The sequence below is a fragment of the Diospyros lotus genome, chromosome 6 (genome assembly GCF_014633365.1).
Source record: "Diospyros lotus cultivar Yz01 chromosome 6, ASM1463336v1, whole genome shotgun sequence".
NCBI lineage: Eukaryota > Viridiplantae > Streptophyta > Magnoliopsida > Ericales > Ebenaceae > Diospyros > Diospyros lotus.
In genome coordinates this window covers 11,298,836-11,312,490 of record NC_068343.1, presented here as the reverse complement: position 1 = coordinate 11,312,490, position 13,655 = coordinate 11,298,836, and the positions used below count along the sequence as shown (strand labels likewise).

The following is a 13,655-nucleotide window of genomic DNA, read 5'->3' as shown; positions in this document are numbered from 1 at the left end:
GGCCTGGAATTTGATTTGGTTGAACAATTTAGCTGGAAAATAGTCGTTGGCTTATCTTGCCGTCTTTATAGTATAATCATGTTCTTCTTGGCGTTGAAGTTACAATTTAGCCATTCTTACAAGACTATCAGAAAATGGTAACACGATAAGATGGGAATTCATCCTCCATAAAGATTTGAAAACATCTAGAATCATTCACAAAGGCACCCCAAAAGCATGGATAAAACCCAATGCCAAAAACAAAACTCCTACTCAGCATCTCTACCAGACAAGGTGATCCACCAATTCTGAGCTACAAGCTTTACCTCCACCGGAGCCTCAAACAACACTGCCCACAGATTTACCTTGTATTTTCTCTTCCATAAGACTTCATTTATCCAGAAACCTGCTTCACAGGTGCATCTTGCCATGATAAATATTTTCTAGGTTCAGTCAGCCCAAATCCAAAGCTCAATGCACACATCTGTACACAAAAACCAATTCTAGATTGCCTGTACTTTCTGGGTCTAGCTACCAAGTCAACAGTATATGGGACAGCAACTTCTAAGGGAGTAGTCGTCTCTTCATATCATGGGCCTCATCGGTATTTTTGGCCTGGTTGCATACCGATTCAAATGCATGGATGCAGACGTTGGCAAAACCCGTTATTGCCTCAAAGACATGCGGCAGCCCCATTTGCAGGTTGTTCAGTGTCATTGCCCTTGTTACACTAACAGACTTTTCATGCTTAGCCTTCTCTTCCTCTGCCTTTGCCCTTAACATCTCCACCTTCGCTCGTTTCACTGCAATTGGATTCTTGTGTCTAGTACTGCTGGAGGATTCGGGCATTGAAAATGGGCCATATTTGCTTTCTGATGATCTAAGCTCACCTGCCCTTTTCTCAAGCTCTTTGCATACTGATTCTGACTTCTTCTTTTGCTTTTGCTCTTCTGCCTGTTGAACTACAATGGCATGGATTACCGTCAAGAAGCTCTTAATCCCTTCAGATGCTACTTTGTCTGGGATGCGATCCACTGCAAGGTGCCATTCTTCACAGAGAGTATAAATTGCAGAATCCTTCCCAGTTTTGGACAGCGAATTGTTGCTAAACTGGAAGAGGCTAAGCCGGAGCCAACCTGTGAGTGACTGGATATAGTCACGTTGAGCCTTCACCAGGTTGCAGAAGGCAATGTGCCATTGCTGGACTTCCAGCTCCAGCTGTAGAGTCGACTGCCGGTGAATTTCAGATGTCGGTTCTGTAGATGGAATGGTCTTCAGGTACTTGAGCTGCTTGACTATGTGTGTCTGCACCTGATGGTATTCATACAAGCTTCTCCACATGCTCATCAATCTGCAATTGAGACAAACAAGACGTAGATAACTGTGATTTCTTTCTTTCAGAATCTTTCTCCTCCTTTATCCTCTCCTTGATTGAGCAAATATAAAATCTGCAAGGCTATACATGAGCTAATATATATGCACTATAACCCATTATAACCCTGACTGAGCAAATTAATGAAAGCAATGATAATATCATGATACCAAAGAGTTTAAAGCAACCAGAATATTTTAAGCTGCCGATCTGCTTTTGGTATATCTTCTGACCCATAATATTACTAGAGCTGGCTGGATCTGAAAGTGTACAAGGATGAAAGCTCCCTCAAGTGGAGCACATTATTGTATCATGAAGGCACTTTTACCTTTTAGGCCTTTTTTTTTAACATCATTTTCTGTAATGACTATGAACTACTGTTTATCCAAGTTCTCAACTGTCCCGATGAGCATTTCTAATTGCCATCAATTTAGAGTTTGGTTGTCCTTTGCAAGCAAAAAATTCATATAGCCAACCCAATATGGTGAAATAAAGACTTGACATGTTGTTAGTAGGCATCTAGGCTTTAAGTTTTGAGAGTCACCTAATCAAATTCCAGCAATACTGTGTGGATCATTTTTCTGAGTCCAAGAAAACACTGAAAAGTATGAATATATTGATGGGCAACAGATGGAAATTTCACGGACTGAAAGCCCTCTAAAGTCTGAACACCTAAGCCATGTGAATGGAGTGACTTGAATTTCTAAGGCACATGCTCTTGAGTGTTAATAGGTAAAAGAAGTCGACTAACCCTTTAACAAGCTCAACAAGTTGGGGGTAGAGTTCCGATTCCCTCAATTTGATAATTTCAGCAGATGTAGTCTCAATGGCCTGTGAAGCGACTATCATTCTCGACTCCAACTTCTCAACCTCTTTCTTTGTTTTCTCTGTCTTCACATAGTCTGCCCTCTTCAGCTCCATCCTCCTCAGCTGCGTACTCCTCTTCTCATGCTCCATCTTCAAAGTCTGGGCATTCTGAAACCCCACCAAAACCCACAAAAAAATATATGTATATATCAATTACCACTCCCATGTCAAATTTTCTTACTTAATTTGCAACTGCGCCACATTCTGTTCGTTGTTTAGCCAATTCTTTACTCCTAACAAGAAGTCCAGCATTTAAGTATAATTCTTGGGCACTTAAAGCAATCAAATTGCAGAATATAATACTACTGACAGAAGAACGATTGCATGTGTTATCAAGGTCATGCCTACATCACTTTGTTGAAGATAATTTTGGAACACAAAGAATACGTACTCAAATTCTGAATCAAGACACGAGAAACTCCAGATTTTTTGGAGCAAATCAATGGAAAAACTGGTTGAGTGAGAGTGTGTTTACCTTGACCTCCAGGTACAATTTCTTCTCCCAAGCATATAGCCTGTCCACAGTAGAACAATGGCTTCCATTGATGGCATCTCCACCGCTCACATTGCTTCCAAAACCATCCAGTTTTTGACAAGATCCCCACGTCCGCAACAGTGGGCTCAAGCTCTTCCCATACCCATAAACCTTACCTGCTGCAAACCAAATGCAATGAACAAATTGATATGATCTAGGAAAATGGGGACCTAGCTCCACATGTAAATTAATGCATATCATAAATATATATATATATATATATATGTACCGTTCGGGTGGCTGTGATACCGCTTGTTAGGATCGTATTTGACTCGTCACAACATATTCAGCTCTCCAGAAAATAGAGAATAATCTCTATGGGATGGGGCCCCTCCTATACCTAATTATTTATATATGACGTGTATGTATAATTTATGAGTACCTGATGATACTTGTTCTGGAAAACCACAAGATGGGATTTCCAAGAGCGACGAGAGTTGGGAACCAGCATCGGCTGCTTTGAGAAAGTACTCGTCGAGCTGTTTGATGATCTCAACCAGATCCTTGCTTGTGGTGGACACCACCAGGGCGAGCTCACTGGTGCTGGCCTTCTTCGAAAACCCACTCACCACAGACGGCGGTGCGGTCACACTCGCCGCCCCGATGGTGTTGGTCACCGCCACATCCGACGCGCTCGTCGCCGCCTCCCATTCCTCCTCGGTAACCGGCCGGGAAACCGAGGGCATAAACGGGTCCCAGAAATCCCAGCTCGACGTCACCGGCGGCGGGGGCGGGGGCGGCAGGGCGGTGGAGGCCGTGGTCGAGGACGTCCACGTGTCGGACGTGGGGCTCATGAGGGGAGGCGGCGGCGGAGGCTGGGGAGTGGCCGGTTGCCGGGTCGGCGAAGGCGGAAGAGGCGGAAGGTGGTGGCGGTGATGGTGGTGGCTCTGATGGCTGACTTCGGCGCCGGCGAACTGAAGCAGAGCCGAACCGGTGCTCCGAAGCGATCTCAAATACATACTGTGCGAAGCCGCAAAGGCTTGTCTAGCCTTCACAAACTGTTTCATGTATCTCTTTCGAGCCCTGCATCTCGAAACTGTTTCCTCTCTCTCCAATCTTGAAAACCAACAACCCATCTCTCTCTCTCTCTAGAACTCCATGCCTTTCATGCGACAGTACCCTACTCTTTCTTCTCTGTTTTTCCCTTGGCTTTCACTTCCTCGTTCCAGATACACAAGGGATTAAGACTGAAGAACCAAAAAGAAGGAAGCCACAGAGAAAAAGCTGCGTGCTTTGCGTTTCTGCAGCATAAGCGTGGCTTTGGGCCTCAGAAGCTTTCACGAAAGAAGTACTAACAGATGCTGCAAAAGTCGCTCTTCTTCTCTCACTCAAACAGTTATGCTGCCAAGCCTTGATGCTGCTTCTGCTTCATCTCTGCCAAACCTCCAAACCCAACCCAACCCTCCCCTTCATTTCTCAATTTCATTTCCCCTCAAAATTTCTCCCCCCCCGCCTGTCTCTCTCTCTCTCTCTCTCTGGGCAAGAGGCAATGGATTGTTGGGAACACAGCCCACAATTTTATATTTGAATTTGGGTGACCAAAATGTCCCAGGTGAGGTCTCAGACGTGTCAAAGGTTTATATGGAAAGTTCGAAGGGTAATTCGGTAACTTCGCAACAATCCACAATTTTATATTTGAATTTGGGTGACCAAACTGTCCTAGGTGAGGTCTCATGTATGTCAAAGGTGGTACTTTGGTAACTCGAAATTTCAACGGCCATCATCTCCTTTTTATGGTAATATCTTCGTAACTGCTAGAGACCATTAAATGCCATTCATGTCTATCCATAAATGGGTTGAATATGAGACTCTTTCGGGGATAAAATGCTTCTACTGATATATATTTTTTTTTTAACGATTTAAATTTTTTTAAATTTATAATATATATATATATATAAATTTTGGTAAATTTATTCGCGCTTACTAAATTTACTCAATGAATTACATATAATAGAGAGCAGTGGTCATAAAATTTTATGTAACAAATATAAAATATATCGTCTCATATGTTATGTAAATAATAAATTCTTATTAAGTTATTATAATTAATATCAAATTTAAGTATCCCATCCTTAATTTTTTTATTTTTTTTTAAATATTTATTTTATTTTATCTATCTGTATTAATTTTTTATGTAATTAAATTGTTTTAATCATATCTTATAAACCATAAATATCTGAATTCAATTTGAATTTTCACACCATTTTGGAATTTCTTTTGGAAAAGGTAACCATTTTAGGAAGTATTATATAAACAGATATATTCTTTTTACCTGAACTGCTGAGGTGGCAGAATTTGGACGTTACTGGAGATTAAATTGTGGGGGGAAATAAATTACTTGGCATTTTCATGGGGAACTGTGACAATGGGATGCCGCCAGGTCATCATCCCATGGCGCATTTGAGGCCGAGTGCCAAATACCAAATAAATCATCTGATATTTGACAAAACTACCCTCCTCTTATTTGGGAAATTGTGGGCAAAAACATCTTGTTTTAAGTTTCTTGGGCGCCATGAATAATTCTCATGAATGGTCTTGTCACCGGGATAAAAAGGTAAAACAATAATTCACATTCACTTCAAAAAAAAAAAAAAAATCTAAAAATGATGCGAGATATAGAGTGGGTGTATTGGTCCAAAGGTGAAATCGCTCACCCCAAGTACTCCACACCCGGCCCGACAAGACGTGAGGGTTAATTATGGTGACCCAGCAAGACGCAGTGGCTAGATTCGGGCTCACCGCGCACAAAGAGCCCCTTCACTTTGGAAAGAAATGCCCTCACACTGTCGCTCGCGAGACTCAATTTTCGATCTTGGTCCAAGATTCATCACGAAAGACATTTTGTGCCTCTCTTCTTGACCAACTAGGCTGCCCATACGAACTAGTAGAGTGGGTGCATTGATCTCACCTCTTAGAGATTTTAACATTTTTTTCATTTTTAACTTATATATATTGAATAAATTTTATATCATTCAATATAAATAACATATAAATTTCTATAACTAATTGAGTGGTGAAAAGATAGATAGATAATTAGTACGATGAAAATTCATCGTACTATGTGGCTCGGTAGTCCAAAAGCATTGAAATAAGGTGTCGGTGTCTGCTGTCTTGATTCATATGGCCTTGTTATTATGTAATTTCACTGTGTACCCCACAAACACAAGGGAACACAATATCTGATGCCAGTTTTGTCCAGTGGTTCCCACGTGGACAGAGCCGCCCCACCTTTTTGCCCCCATTCAATAAGAAAATGTTTCCCTAAATCTGTTGCCCTTCGCCTACTTTCCAGCCTCTGAATTTTGTTTTTCTTATACCTTAATACTTGTAAGGTTCCATATGGTGGTTCCCACATAATGGAGCTTACTATAACTTAGAAGAAACTAACGGCCAAAATTGTACAGTTATAGTGTTGGTGACTTTAAAGCTTATAAGTTTAAATTTTATGAATCTTAATTAATTCTTCACTAAATTCTTAGCATGATCTATCTTATTCTTTAAAAAAAAAAAAGAAAAACCTTAAAACTCCATTTTTGGGCCCAAAATTGCGTGGGGCCCGCCCAATAACGAAACATCACACGGGCAACAAAACCAAGGGGGCCCAAGGGGGACCCCCTTGGTTAATCCATTACATCATCCATGGACCAGACGGACAGAGACCCAAGGGGGATAAGATGGGCCCCGTCTGATGACAAGACCATCTCGAATTTTTTTTTATTATAAATAATATTAGTTTTCCTTAATTATAATTTTATTATTAAAAATTCAGAATGATGTTATCTTACCAAATTGGGATTGGATGTGATTCGAATTTGTATGGAGCAAGACCTCTTTGTTTAACCGATTATTTTTTTATTTTTTCTTGTTTAGTATTGGGACATAGAGAAATTGGAGGGTCTTAATTTAACAAATAAGTCTTTCACCCTTTGTATATCTTAAAAAGACTCTCTAATCTAGTTTAACTAATGAATCTTTAATCTTTATACTTTTAATATTTGATAAAAAATTGATACACTTATTTAATAACGAAATTCTTTTAAAACAATCACTTTATCGATATTGATAGAATAGTATTCAACACACGCTTTGTAACATCTTAACAATATTCAAAACTACGATATGGATAAGAGTATTTGATGTGGCATTACTTAAAATTATCAGAATACCCCTACGCGCTAATAGTCTTGCTCGCCACGTAAATTACCCGAGAGGCTGACATGTGGCAAGTCAGCAATCTTGTGCAGAATCCGAAAGATCCGGGCCGGTCCTCATCAGGTATAAAAAGTTCCACAGCTCTTACATTTAGGACGACTTGCATTTATTCTACTGATTTAAGTGTCGGAGTCCAACCCGGGGGACCCTAGTCCCGCCACTCTGTTGTCTTGTAGGTCCTATCACCGAGGTCTGACATCGCCAAGTCCGAGGTCCGATTCTTGAGGTCTATTCGCAGAGGTGGCACGTGGTGGTCGGTCCCAAAAACCATCATCATTTGGCGCCCACCGTGGGGCCGACGTTTAGACTCGCCAGCATCTTCTTTCCCTACCTCGCGCTTCGGACTTCAACTCCTCACCTTGGACCTCAGTCTTTCCACAGGTATCACACGACTTTCACTCCTGGCCATAACTACCTACATGGCTTCCCGAAGGGATGTGACTCGAAGCCAGGCTAAGGCTAATCTAGAGGCCCCACCGCAAGGGGAGAATCCACCATCTCCGGCCAATCCAATGCCGGAGGATCGACTCACCAGGCTGAAGAATCAGGTCCAACAGTTAACAGAGTTATTGACTGGTTATTTACACCAAAATGAACAACATCGTCTGCACGTGCCCTCTCAGAGGGCGGAGCACCAGTCGCATCCTTCTACTCGGGAGCCTCGTCAATCCAGCCAGTCGGGCCAGGAAATCCACCCCTCTGAGGCGATAGGATTTACTTCTTCCCCCTCACGAGAAGGAGGGACTTTGCAGGAGAGGCGATTGCGTTTTCTAGAGAGGCAAGTTCAGGAACTCAAAAAAGGAAAGGAAGAGCTGCCTCACCTTGGCTCTAACCAACCCTTGAGCAAGGGTATCATGTCGGAGGTCCCACCAGAAAGGTTTCGTATCCCATCCATCAAGCTCTATGACGGAAGCACGGACCCCTATGATCACGTAGAACTTTTCTCCTTTCACATGCTGGTGCAATCGGGGTCCGACGCAATGTGGTGCCGCGCATTTTCAACTACTTTGGGAGGTCATGCTCGGACCTAGTACTCTTGTCTTCCCCATCGTTCCATCAACAGCTGGGAAGAGCTAAAGACCTGCTTCCTAGCCCATTACGCTTTCTTGAAGCGCCACCGGAAGTCTTCCACGGCTCTGGTGAACATCAAGCAAAACTAGGGTGAATCTCTAAGGGATTTCGTGGCTAGATTTAATGAAGAGGCATTGAGCATTGACGAGTTCGATCAGCGGATCACAATGGTGGCTCCAGAATGGCTTGAGAGCGGGACCATTCGCTCAGTCCTTGGCCAAGACTCTACCTCGTACTTTCACAGAAGCCCTTACACGGGCTAATAAGTACATTAATGCGGAAGAGATGATGAAGGTGAAGCGAGCTGAACAACTGATTAGTGGTTAATTTTGTAAAAATTTTGTTATAATTATACCCTTCTTTTGATCTTAAAAATGGTTTAAATTAGATATTAATATATATTTTATGGTTATATGCAAGTTTAAATTGAAAAATGAATGAAATAAAATTTTAAAGTAAAATTTAATAATAATAATAATAATATATAAAATTATATATAATACATATACATCATTATATGCATGCATGTAATATATATATAATATAATCTAATATATATATATGTGCCATGTGTAATACATATATATATAATATAATTTATTAATAACATTAAATTATTTTTTTTAGGCATGAAGAATTCAAGCCCATGAAGACTTAAAATCCATGAAGAATTCAAACCCATGAAGAAATCAAGCCCATGAAAAATTAAAACCCATGAAGAATTCAAGCCCATGAAGAATTAAGGCCCAATTTGAGCAACCCATGGAAGATATTATTTGGAGAAGGCCCAAGAATTATTTTTAATCCTAATGAAGATTAAAAAACCAATTTATAGAAATCTATTTTTATTTTTTATGTGAGAGCTTTATTAGGTGTGTTTTTTAGCTAAAATCCATTTAACTATTAGGTGGATATTATAGCTAAAATCCATTTAACTTTATGAGTGCTTTATTAGGTATGTATTTTAGCTAAAATCCATTTAATATTAGGTGTGTATTATAGCTAAAATCCATTTAACTTCAAGTGTGTGAGTGCCCATTAGATATAATTATGTCTAGTTGAATAATTGAAATTGTGTGGTTTGTATTGTATCTTGTGGCCTATAAATAGGTCACTTGATTGCATTTGTAAGTGTGATTATTATTCTTGAATAAAAGTTTAGTTGTTTCCTTATAATTCTCTTTTTGAGAATTGTTCTTGTTCTTTCTCATTTTCTTTAGTACTTTCTCTTATAATCTTACTTCTTTTTTTTCTTCTTTTAAATTCTTATGTCATTTATTGTCTTTTAATTATTCACCGCCTAAATGGCCGGTTAATTTATGCCTTTAAATTCCTGCAATTTTAATTCTTGTCTTTTAATTATTCATCGCCTAAATGGCCGGTTAGTTTATGCCTTTAAATTTCTGTAATTTTAATTCTTGTCTTTTAATTATCCACCGCCTGAATGGCCGGTTAGTTTTTACTATTTTAATTCATGTCATTTAAATTCTGTTATTTAAATTACGTCATTTAAATTCCTGTCAATTAACTTTCAAATAAAGATGAGTAGCTAAATCTAATCTTGGGTTAAGGCAAGGACAGTGTCCAACGCCAATGATTCCCAAAGAAAGTTGCGCTTTAAATAAATAACATTAATTTAAATTTCAGTATGAATGTGTATTAATTATTGAAAAATCACTAGGTTTGGATTGGAGCGTAAGCCTAACTTAGAGCTTTAATTTAGTTATTTTGTGTATTAATTGCAATTGAATTTATGGTGGTTGCTTAAATTAGAATCCCGCATATCATGTATGGGGATTGCTTAACCTAGAACTATCATCATCTCTAATTGCATTTAATAACAAACCCTCATATTTGAAATTAAATTAATGTTGCTAATCTTTTATGCTAAAATTTGGGAATCAACAGGTTGGTACTGAAATTGTCTTAACTCAAGCACTATCCAAATTCATATTTTTACGTTTAATGTTTATTTCAATTTCTACCTTACTTTATTTTCTAGTATCTGTTGTCTAAAAAAAAAAAACCATAAAAAATCTTGTTGTCAATTTGTCCAAATGCGTGTGCGTGTGTGTGACATTCTTTTTCGTTTGCCATAAATAAATCTCTCAGTGGACGATCTGGACTCATCCAGAAAATATAAATTTAAATTTGGACTATAACTGCACTCGTACACTGGCGAATATAAACCTCTACCTAAATAAAGAAAAAAATATAAAATTTTTATTGTGTTTTGTTTTGTGTTTTAATTGCAGGGTGGGAGTGCAGCCAACAACCAGACAAGAAAGAAAGAGAAAATGAGATGAAAAAGCCGATGGTGGAACAAAAGACGGACTATCACCCCTCCCGAGCTCCTAATTGCTTGGGCTTTGGGGGTGCCCATGGCAACCCGGTGAGTTATACTCCCCTCAACGCCCAATCGAGCAGAAATTTTACTGGCATTAGAGGATAAGGATTATCTGCGGCATCTTCCACCGCTGAGGTCTCCACCCAACACTCGAAGCAAAAGAAAGTATTGTCGTTTCCACTGCGACCATGGTCATGTTACAGAGGACTGCATCCAGTTAAAAGAAGAGATTCAAGAGCTTATCAACCGGGGTTACCTCCGAGATTTCGTTGGCCAAGAAGGCGTGAGTTCGGGTAGAGTTGAGTCCAAGTCAGATAATAGGAGAAGGTCTCCTACTAGGGATCGCTTCCGAGAGCGAAGTTGGACACCGTCCCGGAGAGAAGGAAAACAGCCCGCTGGGGATGGATGAGCTCCGAGACCTATCGTAAATCCGAAGAGCTGCATTACTATGTACTATAATCGATGAGTCCACGCTAGGAGTTTCATGCCATGAGATCTTGTATTGTGACGGTTCGACGTGAGCCATCCTCGAGACGCGAATAAACTAACTCCGAATTGGCAAGGACTGTACCGGGTGATAGAATCCTTAAGTCCGGGGGGCATATCGACTAGAAGACATGGAAAGCAAGTCCTTGAAACATACCTGGAATGTCCAAAACTTAAGGAAGTTTTTTCAATGAGGAGGGGAATTCCTCGAATCTCTTTGTACTTTTTTTTACGACTAATGGCAAGACTTCAGATTCTCTCCATCTAATAGCAATCTCACGAAGGCCAACAGTTCGCCAAAGAAAAATCCAAGGGTTACGAGCCCTAGGTCGTCCCCAAAAGTGGACTAATGGCCACGGAAAAACTCATCCAAGGGTCACGAGCCCTAAGCCGTCCCCAAATGTGGACTAATGGCCAAGGAAAAACTCTAGCCTAACACCCTTCTTCGTGAAGGAGTGGCTAAAATCCAAGGGTCACAAGCCCTAGGCCGTCCATAAGCCAAAAATGGACTAATGGCCAAGGAAAAACTCTAGCCTAACACCCTTCTCCGTGAGGGAGTGGCTAAAATCCAAGGGTCACGAGCCCTAGGCCGTCCACAAGCTGAAGATGGACTAATGGCCAAGGAAAAACTCTAGCCCAACACCCTCCTCCGTGAGGGAGTGGTTAAAATCCAAGGGTCACGAGCCCTAGGCCGTCCACAAGCCGAAGATGGACTAATGGCCAAAGAAAAATTCTAGCCCAACACCCTCCTCCGCGAGGGAGTGGCTAAAATCTAAGGGTTATGAACCCTAGGCCGTCCCTAAAGGTGGACTAATGGCCAAGAAAAAAATTCAGAGCCCAACACCATCTTTCGCATGGGAGTGGCGACAATCCAAGGGTCAATAGCCCTAGGCCGTCTCCAAGAGAAAAAGGGACTAATGGCTGGAAGAAACTCAACACCCTCATTGGTGAGGGAGTGACGAAAATTCAAGGGTCGAGTGCCCTAGGTCGTCCACAAGCCAAAGATGGACTAATGGCCCGAAGAAATTCAACACCCTCCTTCCCGTGGGAGTGGCGACAATTCAAGGGTCAAGTACCCTAGGCCGTCCACAAGCCAAAGATGGACTAATGGCCAGAAGAAACTCAACACTCTCATTCGCATGGGAGTGGCAACAATCCAAGGGTTAAGAGCCCTAGGCTGTCCCCAAGACGAAGGAGAACTAATGGTCGGAAGAAACTCAACACCCTCCTTCGCGTGGGAGTGGCGACAATTCAAGGGTCAAGTACCCTAGGCCGTCCACAAGCTAAAGATGGACTAATGGCCGGAAGAAACTCAACACCCTTATTCGCATGGGAGTGGCGACAATCCAAGGGTCAAGAGCCCTAGGCTGTCCCCAAGACGAAGGCAAACTAATGGTCGAAAGAAACTCAACACCCTCATTCGCGTGGGAGTGGCGACAATCCAATGGTCAAGAACCCTAGGCTGTCCCCAAGACGAAGACGAACTAGTGGCCGGAAGGAAATCAACACCCTCACGGAAGTAGCTAAAATCCAAGGTTTAAGAGCCCTGACTCGTTCTCGAATTAAAGGAATGCAGAAGGTTAGAGAAAAAAAAACCACAGCTAGACACAAAAAAAATGGAGCTCAATAGGCGCGACCTACCTTGGAAAATCTTGAGCCACACCTGCGACAAAGAAAAGCAAAAGAAACGGGTTAGTCAAGTCAAGACTTATTTTGTTATTATTAACAAAAAAAAAATACATATATATTTATATATATTAAAAACAAAAAAAGGGGCAAAAGCCCCAAGGGTCGGCCATGGCCGACCCAATGTGCGCCCATATATATATTTATATATATATATATATCTAAAAAAAAAAAGCAAACAAAAAAAAAAACAAAAAAGTAAGGAATGGGGACAAGAGCCCCAAGGGTCGGTCATGGCCGACCCAATATATCTATATATATATATTTATGTATTAAAAAAAAAAAGTAAAGCGAGTAGGGGGGCAAGCACCCCAAGGGAGGCTGGCCATGGCCGATCTCGGCCAGGCCAGCCCTAGTTGAGGGCGGCCAGGTCAATCCTGGCCACGCCTCAGCCATGGCCGAGCTCGGCCATGCCGAGATCTAGCCTCAACCTTGGCCGAGCTCGGCCAGTCGCTCGACCATGGCCGAGGCTTGGCCAAGCCGACCTCGGCCCCTTTTCCTGGCCGAGGAAGAAGATGCAATTTAAAAAAAAAATAGAAAAAGAAAGATAAAAGCAAAAAATAATAAAATAAAATAAAAATAATATAAATAAATAAAGCAATGGAAGAAATAAAAATAAAAAGAGAGAGGAAAAAACTAACCTCAAGAGTTTGGGGCTTAGTTGTCTCATACTTAAAAATACTCCTGCACATCTCGAGAAAAATTTACAGTTAAATAGCCTCAGAAATTAAGTTACTCTTCGACCCAGCGTGATTCTCAGCTTAGCTCAAGGAGTGGGGGGCAAGTGATGTGGCATTACCTAAAATTACCAGAATACCCCTACACGCTAATAGTCTTGCTTGCCACGTGGATTACCCGAGAGGCTGACACGTGGCAAGTCAGCAATCTTGTGCGGAATTCGAAAGATCCGGGCCGATCCTCATTAGGTATAAAAAGTTCCACAACTCTTACATTTAGGACGGCTTGCATTTATTCTATTGATTTGAACGTCGGAGTCCACCTTGGGGGATCCTAGCCCTGCCACTCCGTTGTTTTGCAAGTTCTATCACCGAGGTCTGACATCGCCAAGTTTGAGGTCCGATTCCCGAGGTCCATTCGCA

At 41.3% G+C, this 13,655-nt stretch overlaps 1 protein-coding gene across 2 annotated transcripts; it reads right to left on the bottom strand.

Moving 5' to 3' along the window:
* Nucleotides 1-27: 27 nt before the first annotated feature.
* Nucleotides 28-4,197, bottom strand: LOC127803460 (protein ALTERED PHOSPHATE STARVATION RESPONSE 1). Of its 2 annotated transcripts, none has more exons than XM_052339696.1 (4): nt 3,136-4,197; nt 2,694-2,872; nt 2,103-2,326; nt 28-1,330 (listed from the first exon to the last, which is right to left on the bottom strand). In XM_052339696.1, exons 1-4 carry the CDS (start codon nt 3,827-3,829, stop codon nt 544-546), a joined length of 1,884 nt encoding a protein of 627 aa, XP_052195656.1. In that variant the 5' UTR covers nt 3,830-4,197; the 3' UTR covers nt 28-543. The 2 variants fall into 2 exon arrangements, with proteins under 2 accessions (XP_052195656.1, XP_052195657.1); XM_052339697.1 differs by having other exon boundaries at nt 2,694-2,869.
* Between the last annotated feature and the right edge of the window lie 9,458 nt (nt 4,198-13,655).